Source organism: Phocoena phocoena, chromosome 5, assembly GCF_963924675.1.
Source record: "Phocoena phocoena chromosome 5, mPhoPho1.1, whole genome shotgun sequence".
Taxonomy (NCBI): Eukaryota; Metazoa; Chordata; class Mammalia; order Artiodactyla; family Phocoenidae; genus Phocoena; species Phocoena phocoena.
The window spans coordinates 28,857,637-28,877,331 of record NC_089223.1 but is presented as its reverse complement, the minus strand read 5'-3'; the positions used below and the strand labels follow the sequence as shown (position 1 = coordinate 28,877,331).

General features: G+C 37.8%; 1 protein-coding gene across 1 annotated transcript in view; it reads left to right on the top strand.

Moving 5' to 3' along the window:
• IQCM (IQ motif containing M) overlaps positions 1-19,695 on the top strand; it is a 351,685-nt gene that overhangs the window by 37,789 nt on the left and 294,201 nt on the right. Inside the window, exon 4 of the mRNA XM_065877201.1 lies at positions 12,848-12,938. Coding sequence (XP_065733273.1) covers positions 12,848-12,938 — 91 coding nt within the window. The remainder of the gene's footprint in view (positions 1-12,847; positions 12,939-19,695) is intronic.

The following is a 19,695-nucleotide window of genomic DNA, read 5'->3' as shown; positions in this document are numbered from 1 at the left end:
GCCAAAGGCTTGATGAGTACTATTGTAATTTATGACTGGGTAAGAGAGAAATGAATGCTTGATGGAGAAGTTTTAGGCATAGGAGTATTTATTTAGCATAATATGACTGTGTTTTGTTTTTAATATGTTGTGCTATTACTTCAAGTTTACATACTTGATATAGTATTTTGGTAGCACTTTATCTTATGGCACTTACAACATGTTATATGTCTGCTTCATCTCCTGTATAGACTGTAATCAATGTCATGTTCTTATAATTTTCATCATTATTACCATTGCATCACTAATTTTATTGAGCACTTACTATGTAACCAGGTGTTGTGCTAAGTATTTTGCATGTATCACTCATGCAGTCTTCATAGCAATCTATTATCATCATAGACATTTTTACAAATGAAGATGCTGAACTCAGAGATAGAATATAACTTGCTGAGGGTCATACTGATGATGAAGTTCAAATGTATACCCCCTTGAGTCTGTCTGCTTTCTTAACCACTTCTCTGTATTATCCGTCATAAACAATACAGTATACCCACCTGGAGGATGAGATTCTGATTCCTGAAATATATCAGTTAATTTAATAATTTGTACCAATAGATATCAAATTGATTATACTTGAGTAAAATATCTTAAAGCTTATTGGAATTGTATAATTTTTGTCCTCCTCTTCATTACTATTACATTATATTTTTAAATTCCTGAAATAGTTATCTATTTTTTGTTTTTTTAAAAAATTCAAGATGTTTTTAAAAACATTTCACACTATTGTTTTATACACTGAGGTCTCATAGTGGAGTTAAATTGTGCTGGCAAAACATGGATTAATTTACAGTACTCTTCTGCTGACATCATGTGGAATTACATATTCTCTTGCATTTAATTCAACTCTGCTCTTGGTTCCTGGCTGACTTCTGTTTGTTCATTCAGCATTTATTGAGTACCTAATATATGCTAGGCTAGGCACTGAGGTATTTGTTCAACAATGAATGAATGACTACCATTATTTTGGGATTGATAGGATATGAACTTCTGCAAAGTGGTGGTGATGTTTCCCCCTTTTCCTATAACCTCCATTGGCTCTGACACATGGCTGAAGGGAGGTAGTTAATAATAATTTATTTGTTGAAGGGTGTTATACTGGACAATAATAACTACATGAGGGTGGAGTAGAAAAATGTAAGTGAAATCTGAAGTATTCAGATAACCTGTCTAGCACAAATGTCTTTATTCCGCTTTCTGACATGACAATGAAATCTGAAATTTAGTACATCTATATCTAGTAAACACATTAATTACTTCATTTATTCAATTAATATTTATTGGGCTGCTGATTTATAATGCTATGTGTGAGTTAGAAACAGAATAAAAATGTTCCATTTTAAATAGCTCATAATATACCAAGAGAAAAATTCATTCATTCATTCATTCATTCATTATTTATTTATTAAACATCTATTATATGCCAACCACTCTTCTTGACACTGGTGATATAGTTGTGAAAAATGGAGCTTATATTCTGCTGGGAGAAAATACACAAAAAGCAAGCAAACAGATAGACAAGATAATCATGAAATGTGAAGGTCACAGTGAAGAAAATAGAGTGATGTAGTAGACTGGGGACATACTTTAGACGTAAATGTCATGAAGGTGTCTCTGAGCACATCTTCTTTTCTGCTCTAATTGCTGTGGCTAAAACTTCCAAAACTATGTTGAATAATAGTGGTGAGAGTGGACAACCTTGTCTCTCAGGAACCTTGTTCCTTGTCTCAGGAACCTTGTTCCTGATCTTAGAGGAAATGGTTTCAGTTTTTCACCACTGGGAACAATGTTGGCTGTGGGTTTGTCATATATGGCCTTTATTATGTTGAGGAAAGTTCCCTCTATGCCTGCCTTCTGGAGGGCTTTTATCATAAATGGGTGTTGAATTTTATCAAAAGCTTTTTCGTGTCTATTGAGATGATCATATGGTTTTTCTCCTTCAATTTGTTAATATGGTTTATCACATTGATTGATTTGCATGTATTGAAGAATCCTTGTGTTCCTGGGATAAACCCCACTTGATCATGGTGTATGATCCCTTTAATGTGCTGTTGGATTCTGTTTGCTCATATTTTGTTGAGGATTTTTGCATCTATGTTCATCAGTGATATTGGCCTGTAGTTATCTTTCTTTGTGACATCTCTTCTGGTTTTGGTATCAGGGTGATGGTGGCCTCTTAGAATGAGTTTGGGAGTGTTCCTCAGCCATAGTTTGGAAGAGCTTGAGAAGGATAGATGTTAGCTCTTCTTTAAATGTTTGCTAGAATTCGCCTGTGAAGCCATCTGGTCCTGGGCTTTTGTCTGTTGGAAGATTTTTAATCACAGTTTCAATTTCACTGCTTGTGATTGGTCTTTTAAATTTTCTATTTCTTCCTGGTTCAGTCTCGGAAGGTTGTGCTTTCCTAAGAATTTGTCCATTTCTTCCAGGTTGTCCATTTTATTGGCATAGAGTTGCTTGTAGTAATCCTGCATGATTTTTTGTATTTCTGCAGTGTCAGTTGTTACTTCTCCCTTTTCATTTCTAATTCTATTGATTTGAGTCTTCTCCCTTTTTTTCTTGATGAGTCTGGCTAATGGTTTATCAATTTTGTTTATCTTCTCAAAGAACCAGCTTTTAGTTTTATTGATCTTAGCTATTGTTTCCTTCATTTCTTTTTCATTTATTTCTGATCTGATCTTTATGATTTCTTTCCTTCTGCTAACTTTGGGTTTTTTTTTTTTGTTCTTCTTTCTGTAATTGCTTTAGGTGTAAGGTTAGGTTATTTACTTGAGATGTTTCTTGCTTCTTGAGGTAGTATTGTATTGCTATAAACTTCCCTCTTAGAACTGCTTTTGCTGCATCACATAGGTTTTGGGTTGTCGTGTTTCCATTGTCATTTGTCTCTAGGTATTTTTTGATTTCCTCTTTGATTTCTTCAGTGACCTCTTGGTTATTTAGTAGTGTATTGTTTAGCCTCCATGTGTTTGTAATTTTTACAGACTTTTTCCTGTAATTGATATCTAGTCTCATAGTGTTGTGATTGGAAAAGATACTTGATACGATTTCAATTTTCTTAAATTTACCAAGGCTTGATTTGTGACCCAAGATATGATCTATCCTGGAGAATTTTCCATGAGCACTTGAGAAGAATGTGTATTCTGTTGTTTTTGGATGGAATGTCCTGTAAATATCAATTAAGTCCATTTTGTTTCATGTATCATTTAAAGCTTGTGTTTCCTTATTTATTTTCAGTTTGGATGACCTGTCCATTGTTGAAAGTTGGGTGTTCATTCCGCTAGTATTATTGTGTTACTGTCAATTTCCCCTTTTATGGATGTTAGCATTTGCTTTATGTATTGATGTGCTCCTGTGTTCTCTGCAGATATATTTACAATTGTTATATCTTCTTCTTGGATCGATCCCTTGATCATTATGTAGTGTCCTTCTTTGTCGCTTGTAATAATCTTTATTTTAAAGTCTATTTTGTCTGATATGAGAATTGCTACTCCAGCTTTCTTTTGATTTTCATTTACATGGAATATCTTTTTGCATACCCACTTTCAGTCTGTATGTGTCTCTAGGTCTGAAGTGGGTCTCTTGTAGACAGCATATATATGTCTTGTTTTTGTGTCCATTCAGCCAGTCTATGTCTTCTGGTGGGAGCATTTAATCCATTTACATTTAAGGTAGTTATCGATATGTATGTACTTATTACCATTTTCTTAATTGTTTTGGGTTTGTTATTGTAGGTCTTTTCCCTCTCTTGTGTTTCCTGCCTAGAGAAGTTCCTTTAGCATTTGTTTTAAAGCTGGTTTGGTGGTGCTGAATTCTCTTAGCTTTTGCTTTTCTGTAAAGGTTTTAATTGCTCCATTGAATCTGAATGAGATCCTTGCTGGGTAGAGTAATCATGGTTGTAGGTTTCTCCCTTTCATCACTTCCAATATGTCCTGCCACTCCTTTCTGGCTTGCAGAATTTCTGCTGAAAGATCAGCTGTTAACCTTATGGGGATTCCCTTGTATGTTATTTGTTGTTTTTCACTTGCTGCTTTTAATATTTTTTCTTTGTATTTAATTTTTTTTTTTTTTTTTTTGCGGTACATGGGCCTCTCACTGTTGTGGCCTCTCCCATTTCAGAGCACAGGCTCCAGACGCGCAGGCCCAGCGGCCATGGCTCATGGGCCCAGCCACTCCGCGGCATGTGGGATCCTCCCGGACTGGGTCACGAACCCATGTCCCCTGCATCGGCAGGCGGACTCTCAACCACTGCACCACCAGGGAAGCCCTGTATTTAATTTTTGATAGTTTGCTTAATATGTGTCTTGGTGTGTTTCTCCTTGGATTTATCGTGTATGGGACTCTCTGCCCTTCCTGGATTTGATTGACTATTTCCTTTCCCATATCAGGGAAGTTTTCAACTATAATCTCTTCAAATATTTTCTCAGTCCCTTTCTTTTTCTCTTCTTCTTCTGGGACCCCTATAATTCAAATGTTGGTGTGTTTAATGTTGCCCAGTGGTCTCTAAGATTTTCCTCAATTCTTTTCATTCTTTTTTCTTTATTCTGCTCTGCAGTAGTTATTTCCATTCTTTTTTTTTTTGCGGTATGCGGGCCTCTCACTGTTGTGACTTCTTGCGTTGCGGAGCACAGGCTCCGGACGTGCAGGCTTAGCAGCCATGGCTCACGGGCCCAGCTGCTCCACGGCATGTGGGATCCTCCCGGACCGGGGCACAAACCCGTGTCCCCTGCATCGGCAGGCGGACTCTCAACCACTGCGCCACCAGGGAAGCCCCACCATTCTTTTTTCCAGGTCACTTATCCGTTCTTCTGCCTCAGTTATTCTGCTATTGATTCCTTCTAGAGAATTTTTAATTTCATTTATTGTGTTGTTCATGACTGTTTGTTTGCTCTTCAGTTCTTCTAGGTCCTTGTTAAACATTTCTTGTATTTTCTCCATTCTTTTTCAAGAATTTGGATCATCTTTACTATCATTACTCTGAATTCTTTTTCAGGTACACTGCCTATTTCCTCTTCATTTGTTTGGTCTGGCAGGTTTTTACCTTGCTCCTTCATCTGCTGTGTGTTTCTCTGTCTTCTCATTTTGCTTAACTTACTGTGTTTGAGGTCTCTTTTTCGTAGGCTGCATGTTCATAGTTCCCATTGTTTTTGGCGTCTGCCCCAGTGGCTAAGGTTGGTTCAGTGGGTTGTGTAGGCTTCCTGGTGGAGGTGACTTTCTCCTGTGTTCTGGTGGATAAGGCTGGATCTTGTCTTTCTGGTGGGCAGGACTGCGTCCGATGGTGTGTTTTGGGGTGCCTTTGACCTTATTATGATTTTAGGCAGCCTCTCTGCTAATGGGTGGGTTTGTTTTCCTGTCTTGCTAGTTGTTTGGCATAGGGTGTCCAGCAGTGTAGCTTTCTGGTTGTTGAGTTGAGCTGGGTCTTAACTTTGAGGTGGAGATCTCTGGGAGAGCTTTCCCCGTTTGATATTATGTGGAGCTGGGAGATCTTTGGTGTACCAATATTCTGAACTCATCTCTCCCACCTCAGAGGCACAGGCCTGACCCCTGGCTGGAGCACCAAGACCATGTCAGCCGCACAGCTCAGAAGAAAAAGGAGAAAGAAAGAGAGAAAGAGAGAGAGGGAGAGAGAGAGAGACAGACAGACAGAGAGACAGAGAAACAGAGAGACAGAGAAAGAGAGAAAGAAAGAAAGAAAGAAAGAAAGAAAGAAAGAAAGAAAGAAAGAAAATGAAAGAAAGAGGGAGGGAGGGAGGGAAGGAGAGAGGGAGGAAGAAAGAATAAAATAAAAACAAAGTTATTAAAATAAAAAATTTTTTAAATTATTAAAATTAAAAAGTTATTAAAGAAAAGAAAATATAGAGAAAGAAATAAGAGAGCAACCAAGCAACCAAACCAAAAAACAAATCCACCAATGATAACAAGTGCTAAAAACTATATTTAAAAAAAAACCACAGACTGATAGCCCTAGCACAAATGGTAAAAGCAAAGCTATGCAGACAAAATCACACAAAGAAGCATACACATACGCACTCACAAAAAGAGAAAAAGGAAAAAAATATATATCTATATACAAAAAAAGAAGAGAGCAACCAAATCAATAAACAAATCTACCAATGTTAATAAGCTGTAAATACTAAACTAAGTTAACATAAAACCAGAAACAAATTAGATGCAGAAAGCAAACCCCAAGTCTACAGTTGCTCTGAAAGTCCGCCGCCTCCATTTCAGGATGATGCGTTATCTATTCAGGTATTCCAGAGATGCAGGGTATATCAGGTTGACTGTGGACATTTAATCTGCTGCTCCTGAGGCCTTTGGGAGAAATTTCCCTTTCTCTTCTTTCTTCACACAGCTCCTGGTGTTCAACTTTGCATTTGGCCCCAAATTTAAATTTTGGCCTCTGCGTGTAGGTCGCCTGAGGGCGTCTGTTCCCGCCCAGACTTGGGGGGGTTGGTTAAAAGAGTGGCTGTGGCTGTGGCTCACTCAGGTTGGGGGGAAGGAGGGGTATGGAATGTGGGGTGAGCCTGCGGTGGCAGAGGCCAGCATGACATTGCAACAGCCTGAGGCGCACTATGTGTTCTCCCAGGGAAGTTGTCCCTGGATCACGGGTTCCTGGCAGTGGTGGGCTGCACAGGCTTCTAGGAGGGGAGGTGTGCATAGTGACCTGTGCTTGCACACAGGCTTCTTGGTGGCTGCAGCAGCCTTAGCATCTCATGCTGGTCTCTAGTGTCCACACTGATAGCCATGGCTCGAGCTCATCTCTGGGGCTTGTTGAGGCAGTGCTTTGAATCCCCTGTCCTTGCGCACCCCGAAACAATGGTCTCTTGCCTCTTAGGCAGTTCCAGACTTTTTCCCGGACTACCTCCTGGCTAGCTGTAGTGTACTAGCCCCCTTCAGGCTGTGTTCACGCAGCAAACCCCAGTTCTCTCCCTGGGATCTGACCTCCAAAGCCCAAGCCTCAGCTCCCAGCCCCCGCCCACCGCGGCCAGTGAGCAGACAAGCTTCTCAGGCTGGTGAGTGCTGGTCGGCAGTGATCCTCCGTGCAGGAATCTCTCCGCTTTGCCCTCCGCACCCCTGTTGCTGCGCTCTCCTCTGTGGCTCCAAAGCTTCCCCCCTCCGCCACCCGCAGTCTCCGCCCGCGAAGGGGCTTCCTAGTGTGTGGAAACTTTTCCTCCTTCACAGCTCCCTCCCCAAGGTGCAGGTCCATCCTTATTCTTTTGTCTCTGTTTTTTCTTGTTTTTTTTGCCCTACCCAGGTATGTGGGGAATTTCTTGCCTTTTGGGAAGTCTGAGGTCTTCTGCCAGCATTCAGTAGGTGTTCTGTAGGAGCTGTTCCATATTTAGATGTATTTCTGGTGTATGTGTGGGGAGGAAGGTGATCTCCACATTTTACTCCTCTGCCATCTTGAAGGTCTCCCCCACATTTCCATTTTGAAAAGATATGTTGACCTTTGTGTGTAGATTGGAGTGAGCAGAGTCTAGAGGGAAAGTGGGAGGGTAATTAGAAAGCCAGTTTTCAGTCTAGGCAAAAGATAATGTTGGCTTAGATTGAGTTATTGTTCAAGACACATCCGCTCTCTTCCTCCTCCACTGTGGGTTGGAGTATGCTTCCCTTCCCTGGCCAGCCTTTGAGACTGACCATGTGCTTGCTTTGGCGAATGGAAGGTGACAAGATATAACACAGCCAATAGTTTTAGTGCAGGGGACCCCAACCCTTGGACCATGGACCCATACTGGTCTGTGGCCTGTTAGGAACTGGGCCACACAGCAAGAAGTGAGCAGCGGGCAAGCGAGTGAAGCTTCATCTGTATTTATAGCCGCTCCCCATCGCTTGCATTATCGCCTGAGCTCCACCTCCTGTCAGCATTATGGTGAGTTGTATAATTATTTCATTATATATTACAATATAATAATAATAGAAAGGAAGTACACAATAAATGTAATGGGCTTGAATCCTCCCAAAACTATCCCCCCACCGTCTGGTCCGTGGAAAAATTGTCTTCCATGAAACTGGTCCCTGGTGCCAAAAAGGTTGGGGACCGCTGTTTTAGTGGTTTAACTTGTATGTCTTACTCCTTGGTCTGCCATGAGAAGACCATGCCCCAGGTAGCTGCCCCTCCGGCATGGCTCATCTAAGCCACGTGCCTCAGAGCCTGAAGCGGAGCTGCTCTGGCCAAGTCAAAGAACCATGAGCAAGAATCATCTAAACTTATAATCCACTGAGTTTTGGTTTGGTTTGGTATGTAGCATTATTGTGGTGGTATTAGTGACACTGGAGGAAAATTGGTAAATTTGATATATATTTTAGTGACAGGTTATGAGTTTCTGGTTTGAGTGGGTGGCTGTGTGGTGATGTCATTTACTGACACAAGAAAGACAAGAAAGAACAGTGTTTGGAAGAGAAGACCAAGGTTTCTATTAAATACATTATATTTGAAATGCTTATTAACATGCAACTTCACATGTAAGACAATTATATACATGGGTCTGAAATTTTGAGGACAGGTATGGCCTGGAGGATAAAGTTTTAGAGTCACTGGTGTATGGACATATTTACCTAAGGAACTGGATGAAATCTCCCAAGGAGCAAGTGAAGTTAACACAAGCGAAAGGGCTTATGATAGAGGCTCATGGCACTGCATTTTTTAGAGGTCTGATAGAAGAAGGAGAGAGATTGAAAATGAGCAGCCAGGTGTTCATAGGATGGAGACCAGGAGAACTTGTCACATAGTCCCTACACAATACTATGGGAATTTGTATACAGATACATCCGGTTAGGGTTAGTGTTAGGGTTAAGGTCTTATTGTATCAGTGTTAATTTCTTGGGTGGATATTGTGAATGTGTAGAGGATGTGCTTGTTTTTAGGAGTTATATGATGAAGTATTTAGGGGTGAAATGTCATACTGTTTGCAACTTTCAAATTGTCCAGCAAAAAATAATGTATACACACATATTTACATAACTGTGTGCATACACATATATCAGTAAGGCTACAGAGTATTTGACTTAAACAACTAAATTAAGAAGCTTAATTTATTAGATGAGTACAGAACAACAGTGAGAGGATGTACCTTTTCAAACAAGTATGGAATATTGTGAAAACTGACTACACATTGGTCTATTAAGTAGGGGTCAATAAATTTCAAAGATTTTAGAATTATATAAATCATGGTCTCTGATTACAGTGAAGTTAAATTTTTAAATAATAACAATGATAATTTAAAATCCCATTATTTGGAAAATTATAGATTATTTATAGAAAGTATGGAGGATGGATTGGAGGGTATCATGGTTGGAAGCAGGAATCCAAGTGAGGAAGCTATTAGTGTTCCAGAGAAGAGATGGTATAGCTCTGTGTTGAGACAGTATGAGTGGAAAAGTGGAAGGGATTTGATGACTGATTGTACTAGGAGGCTGAGGGAGAGTGAGTAGTAGAGGTGACTTCTGGGTTTTTTTTTTTTTTTTTTTGCAGTATGTGGGCCTCTCACTGTTGTGGCCTCTCCCGTTGTGGAGCACAGGCTCCGGATGCGCAGGCTCAACGGCCATGGCTCACAGGCCTAGCCGCTCCGCGGCGTGTGGGATCTTCCCAGACAGGGGCACGAACCCGCGTCCCCTGCATCGGCAGGCGGACTCTCAACCACTGCGCCACCAGGGAAGCCCCAGACTTCTGGGTTTTGAATGGATGGTGGTGTCATTAATTGTGAGAGGGGACATGTTGATTGGAATGTCTTTGGGACATGCATATAGAGATAGTTATTCAAATTTGGCCCTTGAGAGTGGTCTGATCAAGATATAGAGATTTTGTGAAGTATCCACATTTACATGATGAATATAGCCATGGGAGTGGACCAAATCATTTAAGCAAAGGGTTAGAAGGCAGTCACGGAAAGAGCTGTGGGGCATACACAACAAGACTACAAGTTGAGGTAGTCATAGCAAAATGAGCCCATGAAGGAGACAAGTGAAATATTCAGAAGTGAAGGAAATTGAATGGATGATTGACTCCAGATGAATGAATGATTGATTCCAGCTGAACTCTGAGAAAAACATGGTAAATAGTGTTAAGGACTAGAGTTCTTTGGTTGGAAGTTCTAATGCCTTATGTTTCATTTGTTTGATTTCATTACAAAACCCCCAAATGTTCATCACTTTACCTGCATTTCCTTTTCCCAGTCTTCCTGTCTTTTACTAATCATTTTAACCAGAAGTGATTTATAGTTTATGTTCCAGAACTGAAATTCTAGAGTTGATGTAATTGTTTTAGAGACTAGATTTTACATAAAGGGAATGGTTGTGAACTCAAGAGATGTTATAACTTGCCCAAAGTCACACAGTAAGTCTTGTTCCCCATCTAAAGGTTTATCTAAACTAATTAGAAGTAATGTAGGATTTTCATATGCTTTAATTGCCTTTCTAGAAATCTTCATTAACTCTATACTACTTAAAAATTTTTTATTTATTTTTAATTTATTTTTATTTTTGGCTCTGTTGTGTCTTCGTTGCTGCACACAGGCTTTCTCTAGTTGCAGTGAGCCGGGGGCTACTCTTTGTTGCGGTGTGCAGGCTTCTCATTGCAGTGGCTTCTCTTGTTGCAGAGCACCGGCTCTAGGCGCATGGGCTTCAGTAGTTGTGGCACGTGGGCTCAGTAGTTGTGGCTCGTGGGCTCTAGAGTACAGGCTCAGTAGTTGTGGCACACGGGCTTAGTTGTGGCACACGGGCTTGCTCCACGGCATGTGGGATCTTCCCAGACCAGGGCTTGAACCCATGTCCCCTGCATTGGCAGGAGGATTCTTAACCACTGTGCCACCAGGGAAGCCCCTATACTACTTTTTGAAAGGGGTGTAACTGCACTTATTTTCTATTTTGGATGCAGTACTAACATGATTTAGTTAAATGGTACTGTAGAGGGCTTTCAGTTTAGCGATTAAATGGATTATCCCTAAAGTTTTTAATACTTTTTTCTCAAAATGGGCATATCTTTTGCTTTATTAATTATTATAGTAGCACAAGCTTAGTTCCTTTAGCATCACTGTAAAATTCACTCTCTAGATATCTGCGTTGCACGTCTCCTGACATTTCCCCACATCCTTTTTCTCCTTCACTTTTCTGAGTGATTTTCATGTTAGTTATGCTGTCCATTGAGAGTGGCAATCTTTTATTAATCATTATATCTTATATCTCCTCTCTAGGAGTTAGCATGACAATTTTCACTCAGTAGATATTCCTTAAATAAGTAAAATTAAAAATATGCATATTGGGTATCCTAGTGATTAAGAATGCAGGCTGTAGGGACTGCCTGCCTGGGTTTGAATATTGCCTCTACCTCCTGCTAGCTGTATAACCTTAGGAAGGTTAATCTCTGTTTCTCTGCTTCAGTGTTCTCATCTGTAAAATGGGGATAATAATAGTACCTAATTTATGGGGTGGTTGTGAGAATAAAATATGCTAATCTGTATACAGCAAGTAGCGCACTTGGCATATGGCAGATATTTTTAAATGTTTCTATTTTTACGACTCTAACTTATAAATTCTTTCTCTACTTCTTCACTTTAATACGATATTTCTCAACTTACTGTGTATCTTTATGTAAAGTGTGTCTTTTGAGCTCTGTAGTCACCCTCCAAAGTAAGCATGGCAGAAATTATCCTTTTCCCATAGTTAGGCACCTGAGGCCCCGGGAGCTCTACCTGGGGGCAGTGGAGCAGAGTGAAGAAGAGTGAATTTACAGTCAGAGGGATATGGGTTTGTGCCCTGGCTCTGCACCTTTTAACTTAGATCTTTGGTAAACTGTTTTCCTGTATAATAGAGAATAATCACAATACTTCACCAAAAAACAATAGAACAGTTTTGAGGTTTAAGTGTGAGGTAATTCACAGGGAATGCTAACCAACACCCCTGATATAAATAGTCAATAAATACTACCATTCTGTTTTCCATTTCTCCTAATTTTTTGTGTTCTTTGTTATACATTTTAAATCTAGATTATATAATGCTATCGACTGTGCTCTTTTATTTGTTAGCATTTACAAACCAAGTAGTTTGTAAAATGTTAGCATTTACAAACCAAATAGTTTGTAAAATTTCTAAAACAGAGGGTTTAATCTCATATGTTCTCTGTATCTTTAATATCTTTTTAATATACCTGAACTAGTAGCTAGAATGTCTTTAATAGATACATGACTTAATATTTTGTTGCAGTGTTTCAAACTGTGTTAGTCCCATTATTTGTACAAAATAGAAAGTAATAGGTATTTAAAAATATTTATGTAGGTTTCTTTATAGACTCTAATAACTAGATTTTTTAAATAGCAGAACCTTTGCCTTTTGTGGACTTCAGTCTTTCTATCAAATGGAGGAGATTTCTGGAGCACTCAGTGTTCCTATTTACATTAACTAATGATTGCTAAATTATTTTAAAATAGCAGGCTCTGCGGTAAAACCTAAGCCTGCTGAAGATAAGGATGATAATAATGCTGATATGTATAAACGAGGCTTTTTGTACTCATTGGAATGTGCTGTATTCTTGCAGACATTTCTCTGGAAGCTATCTCCTGTCTGATATATGCAGTTCATTTACTCTACACTTTCAGTCCTAAATTTTAGTAATTGCAAAACATCTGAGGAGCATGGGGTGGGAAAAAACACTCAAATGTTTATCTTTACCATATCTTTGTGTTAGTAATGTTTTTGAAAAATATTGTACCTGTTATTAAAAAAATCTGTGATTTGCAGTTTAATTCAAAGAATGCACTTAGAACTTGAAAACTAATAGTATACAATTAAAGCTTTTCTTTTCTTTTCTTTCGAATTCCAGAACAAGTTAATCTGGGTAAAATAGTGACTAATATTGATTCAGTGAGTAAAAAAATGGAGAAAGAGAAGCAACAGCACCATGCGAAGACCAGGTAATGTGTAATTGGTTAACTTATAGAAAACATACACTATTCTACTTTGCCAGTATTTGTTGACCAATTGTCATGGTTTCTCAAGTCTGTTAACACCCCATGCATGAGGCTAATTTGTCCTTCTGCTTGAGTACCTCAAAGCATATTAATTATCAAAATTTTAGTTTTCAGTTCAATTAACTTTTGAACTGGAAGATGTCTGAATAGTTAAGCAAACCATCTGGGTTTTACAGTGCATAAGCTCAAATCCAATTTGTGGCTTTCTTGAGAAAAATGCCATATTTTATGATAATATTACATAAGTTTGGTATTTTAATAATTCATCTGCAGCTATTATGGAGAAGAGTTGTTATAATTTTTCTTTTTTAATATAATAATTTAAAGTTAGTCTTTTTCTAACAGAAGGTGAGGATGATCCTACTGAGCATAGTTTGAAGGCAGGAATTTTGAGCATTGCTTCTGCTTTCCAAAGGTGTCTGGAGCTGGGTCAGTTACTTTTCTGAGTTATTCCACTAAATAACAGCATCATCTTTGGGGTAATCTTACAATTGTGTACATAATTTTTGGCCCTAAAGCTACAGATAGAACCTCTAAAGGCCCTTCAGCACATTTTGTAGGAACATTTATACTTGTAGAATGTAAATACTGCTCTGTTAAAATGTATTTTTCAGTGGCTTGTTTTGTATTAATTCATTATATAACATGGTCAGAAATGTGGGGTAATTGGCACAGCTATAAATAATAGAAATTAGAAAAAATGTTGCTGTGACTGTAAAGAATGTCCTGGATCTTCCAACATTTATCCTGCAAACTGTGCTTAGCACTACAAGTTTTACGCTCAGAAGTAACCACTTTCTTGGCTTAAAGTGTAATACGATACTGGAATTTGGAAGCGTGGAGTATATGTACAGCTTTAATACTGAGGGTTTGGTTTTATCCATGGTAAGAGAAGATACTAATTAGGAAGGAAAATAAATGATTGTATTGGAAATATACTAGTTAAAAAAAAAAATTCTTTTGCCTTTACTTAAGTTAACCTGAGACCCAGGTTGGTCTAGCAGAGTGTTACCTGCTAAAAGAGTAGTTAATATAGCAATTTAACCAAACAGTTTAGAATTTCAGCTAAACTTTAAAACTAGAAAAGCTAACTGAACTAATGTTGAAAAACTACCATTTTCAGTATATTTAGATGGGGCTGTAATCCAAGGAAAAATAGTAATAATTTAGGGAAAATTAGAGCACTCATTAATAAATCTGATCAGGTTTAATACCTTTCAGTATGTCTTTCTCAAGAGAGTTGAGTATTTCCCAAAGAATTGTTTCTTCAGCAACTGGTGAAAGATAAAGATCTCTTGACATCCTAACAATCCATGTTTAATGAAAACAAATCCTGCTTAATGAGGAAGATCAAATCCTGCTTAATGAGGAAGATCAACACCCTTTGAAACTAAGAGCAAGTACTTCAATGACAGCCTGGGGTACATAGAGACTGAACTTCAATCCACTAAGGCTGCCTTGTCTTTTTTTTTTTTCGGTACGCGGATCTCTCACTGTTGTGGCCTCTCCCGTTGCGGAGCACAGGCTCCAGACGCCCAGGCTCAGCGGCCATGGCTCAAGGGCCCAGCCGCTCACGGCATGTGGGATCGTCCCGGACCGGGGCACGAATCCGCGCCCCTTGCATTGGCAGGCAAACTCTCAACCACTGCGCCACCAGGGAAGCCCTGCCTTGTCTTTATTTATAGGTAACTTATGGCGGTAACTTGTTTCCTGCCACAGCAGTTGGCTTCTTTTCATAAATGTTAGAAGTGACTTAGCCATGAGGGTATAAGCAACAGAAAGGAAAATGGAATCAGTCAGGAAATCAGGTAGGGGGTTGTTAACAATGCAGGGAAGGCTTTTGGACTAATTAGCATGAACTGCCCAACTCTTTGTGAGACCCTGGAAAGGTTTCTGTTCAAGACAAATAGAACCCAGAGAGAGGAGTTGTACAGAAACGACTTTTAATTTCCTAGAAGATGCTGTGGAAAACACTAATTTTTAAGGTGACACATAATATTTTTAGGTAGACCATAAAAATATTGACCCAACAAAAGAAATTTCCTTGGAAAATACATGAAGAAATATGATGGAATCTTATAAATGTATGTTTTTTTTTTTCCTTTTCCCAAATTTCTCTATGTTTGACTTGCAAAGGAAAACAAAATTGAATACTTCTGCATTTTCAAGTTTAAGCTTAAGGAACTGAAGTTCTTCAATACACCTTTGAATTCTAACTTCAAAGATTAATTGTCATATATTAAATACTTTTTTATTTCAATAATGATAAATGTGAGTGCATTCTAAATATTAATTTTCCATCAAGGAAATTTATTTATTAGAGCTAACTTTTTAGTTAATAATATTTGGTACATTTGAAGGTATGACAACTGCATTTCTGTAAACGCATTCTGTATTTCAGGCAAGTGAGCCTCAACTTCTTCCCGTAGTTTTGTGATCAGTGGGAGTTTCTTATGTGTTACATAACAATTTGTATTTAGGTTATTCTGATCAATTTAATAACAGAATGAGGGTATTATAAAATAATGATAGAATTCCTCATGGCATTTCACATTTGTGTTGAAACAACTCTGGTATTTCACCTTAGTGTTTGCACAATATTTTGCTTAAGTGAACGAATTGTGGTCTACTTCTGTTAGAATCTTTCATTAATAGGGAATCATTGAAAAATGCAATTAATAGTTCTAATTTGGAGATTTAACTAATAGTTAACCAGGGACTAGTTATAAGGAAGCAAAGCAAACTACAACTATGTATGTTGATCCCATTCTTGATCATATAAATAAAATTCTAGAATTTCAAATGGAGTTTTGCAAAGCTGCCTGCATACTCAAACCTCTCATATTTTCCCTTGACAATGTGATTTTGTCATATAAGGGGTACCTCAGTTCTTTGGCCAACTGCATAAACGTGACCACATGAGTGACAGACTAATGGATCCTATAAGTCACTCATTTATTTACTATTTATTGAACACCTACTATACGCCAGATATGAAACTCAAAAGCAGACAGTCACAGACTTTCTTCATAGACCCTAGTTTTTTGATGGGTAGAATGTTTTAAAATCCTAAAAATTTATGTAACATTTCTTTAATATTTGAACTAGCAATTGCATTTCTATACCAAAATAATGACGTGTATCTTTGTGCATTTACAAAGAAATATATTCACTATATGTTATCACGTATAAAAAATAAGCTAAAAAGTTCATGTACATTTATGTACACCTAAACATAGAGAAGGTGTGGGGTATATTACACATGTTAATCATGACAAATGGAGTGAGTATAAAGTAGTAATAAGGCGCTTACTTAGTTCCTTAAATCCCACTGCCTGGATTCAAATCCTGGCTCCACCCATTTGTAGCTGGAGTAATCTGAACTATATACTATTTAACCCCTAAATCTCTTAGTCTCTTCCTTTATAAAATGAGTATAATAATAGTAAATATTCAGAGGCTTGTTGTGAGTATTAAATGTGGTAAGACACATAAAGGGCTTAGAATAGTGCTCAGCTCATAGGAAGCATTTAAGGCTTTACAATTATTATTCATGTACTAGGGTAGTGAACTAGGGGTAATTTTTATTTTCTTACTTTTGCTTATTTACATTTTCTAAAGTTGCTACATGGTGCCCGTTTTTTGATTCAGCTGACTTGGTTGAAGCTCTCCAAGTCATGATAGGAAAACATATTACTTAAAATCTCTTGCAAAACAGAAGAAATAGATATGATGCATGTTCATTTTTCTGATTTTTATTAGAATTTTTCTTTCAGAAAGCAAATGTTCCTATGTTATCCCTGCTTAGATCCAGCAAAATTTGGTACTATTTTGTCTTCATTCAATAATAAATATTTATAGAGGACCTACCATGTGCCCCTTACTCTGCAGTGAGGGTCCTGAGGATACAATAGTCATAGTCTCGGTCGATAGGAGATGAGGTTTTCTCTCCATGATTAGCATCTAATCCTGTAACATTAGTCTAGAAAGTTTGATTACTAGTAAATCACTCAAAGCTCTACCTTCATGTTTTGGAAACAGAATGGTGGACTCACTTTGTGCCTTCCCCATCATCAACCTTGGCTTGCACTTACGACACATGACCTCCTCTTCCATGGGGCTTTTGAAAGAAAATGGTGAGTCATACTGCTTAAGTGTGGTAGCAACACAGTGACTTTCATTATTTTGTATTCATTTAAAATGCAAAGTCAAACAGCTAGTATTGAACAGTCATTTCCTTTATATTTCATTTCAAATAATGTGTCACAAGATAGAGATTTCAGAAACAACCACTAATAACTAATTTTTTAGCTCCTTTATTTGAACTTTAGAGATTGGATTTTTTTTAATGTGTGTAAATATTGAAGGTTTTAGGAAATTATAAGGATAAATTCTTATAATTTTAAACGTGTCTCTATAGTTGAGTTTTTGTTGTTTTAAAAAAATATGTATTTCTTCAAAAGAAAATATAGATGACCCTCTTATGTCCCTTAAGTGTGATTGAGCAACTCTCTGGAACTTGGTGAGCTGTGTGATGACCTTGGGGGCTGTTGATTCAAAAACTATTTTGTAGTTTTCCCTCTTTTTAACTTGTTACTCATGTTCTTGAGCTTCAGGCTGTCATTAAGAGAAAACTCTTCTTGTAAGGTGGGACTTTGATTGATTTTGGAATACATTTTTGAAAATTTGCAGAATAAACTCCTCCTTGAGTTCTCAAGGCACTCTTGTTTAAAATTTCCTTTATCCATCTACAATTTTACCAGCCTTTATTTGTTTGGATTATTACAGAAGGAATTTAAACATCAACTGGAGGCTCATCAAACACATTTTTATTAATCGAACCAATATTCATCCAAACTATTACTGTTTGTGAATATAATGTCAGAATCTTGAACACATACAATAGGTCTATTTAAAATATTTGCTTCTTATATTTGTCCATAGCTTAAATTCTTTTAAGGCTTGATCAGGTAATTTGAAGCCCCAGGGTAGTAGAATAATGTGTGGGTCTCAGTTGAGTCTAGCATTAAGTATGTATGTGAAGAGGTAAGTGCTGTCAAAAATTCCTCATATGGCACAGGGTCCGGTGGTGAAATAGTTTTAATAGATAACAGTCTTAAAATCTGATAACCCTAGGGACTTCCCTGGTGGTCCAGTGGTAAAGAATCTGCCTTCCAATGCAGGGGACACGAGTTTGGTCCCTGGTTGGGGAACTAAGATCCCACATGCTGCAGGGCGACTAAGCCCGCACGCCACAACTACTGAGCTCTTGTGCCTCAACTAGAGAGCCTGCGTGCTGCAAACTATAGAACCCACACGCTCTGGAGCCTGTGTGCCACAACTAGAGAGAGAAAACCACACACTGAAACTAGAGAGAAGCCCGCCCGCTGCAACGAAGAGCCCACATGCCTCAACGAAATTCCTGCGTGCCACAACTAAGACCCGACGTAGCAAAATAAATAAATAAATAAATAAGATAAACAAATAAAATATTAAAAAAAAAACCAACCCAATGACCCTGAAAACTGATGTTTACAGCCCTTAACTACGACGTAGTCAAAGTTCTACTAATTGTGTGACATTCAGAGTTTATTCAGGATCATCCTAAGGGTTGATAAAAGCCTCTATTTTCAAATACCATCCACCTCAGGTAAATCACATGTGTCTTTCCCTTGTGGAGGAGCCTGTTAGCCCATTGAAGTGTTTGGTAATTCTCATGGCTTTAGTTTGAAAGTAGATATGTGAGTCTTCTTTCTCTGTATATGTGGAGCTTACTATACAGGAGCTTGACCACTGTTCGTTTAGTGCTAAAGATAAGATAGAAGACCTTTCTTCTAAAATATTTGTTGAGAGAATCCCAGTTACTAGCTATAGATTATTGTGAAATTGTGAGTGTAAGGCTGGCACCTACATGATATGTTTTGAGATTTGCTAAAGGTTCTATCTGTGCAAAAATGTTCTGCTGAAATATCTGAAATATTTACTAATAGAACTATAGCTTCATGAAAGCTAAAGAATTCATATACTTATCACAGTGACTGCCACATATTGGGCATTAATAAACATTTGTTAAATGAATGTATGAATGAATGAAGATAAATTAATAGGAGAAGCCACTCAAATGGAATATACTTCTGTATGTATCTATGTGTCTGTTTCTATACAGTAAGCTAAAACTTGATAACTGATAAAAGAAAAAAGAATTTGGGAAAATAAAATACAATAATAACAGCAGTGAATATAAACATGCAAAAGAATAACACTGGACACTATCTTTTTATAGTTCTTGTTTATGCTGATTTTATGTAGACTGCTCAGATACCATAAAAATAAGTAAAATGTTACGCAGTGTACTTTACATGATTTAAAACCAAATTGTTGGGCAGATTATTAGTTTTATGATGTAAGTCTCTCAATACTCATAGACCTCATGGGAAATTTAAAGTTAAACAGGCTAAAAGTATAAAAAATGGCGGTAAAAATCATTATTTCCAAATGCTACAGGGTAGCTATTCTTTTTTCCTTAAAATGAAAGGTATTTTTAATCAAGTAAGAATGGGAATTTCATCACTGCTTTGTTGTATGTGAGGTTTTTGTTTTATTTTGTTTGGTTTTAAGATAAATTGCTCTTTTATAATTGCAACATTTTTAAAAATAAGGGCAGAAATATCTGAGGGCCTGTGGCCAGAAACTTATTTTA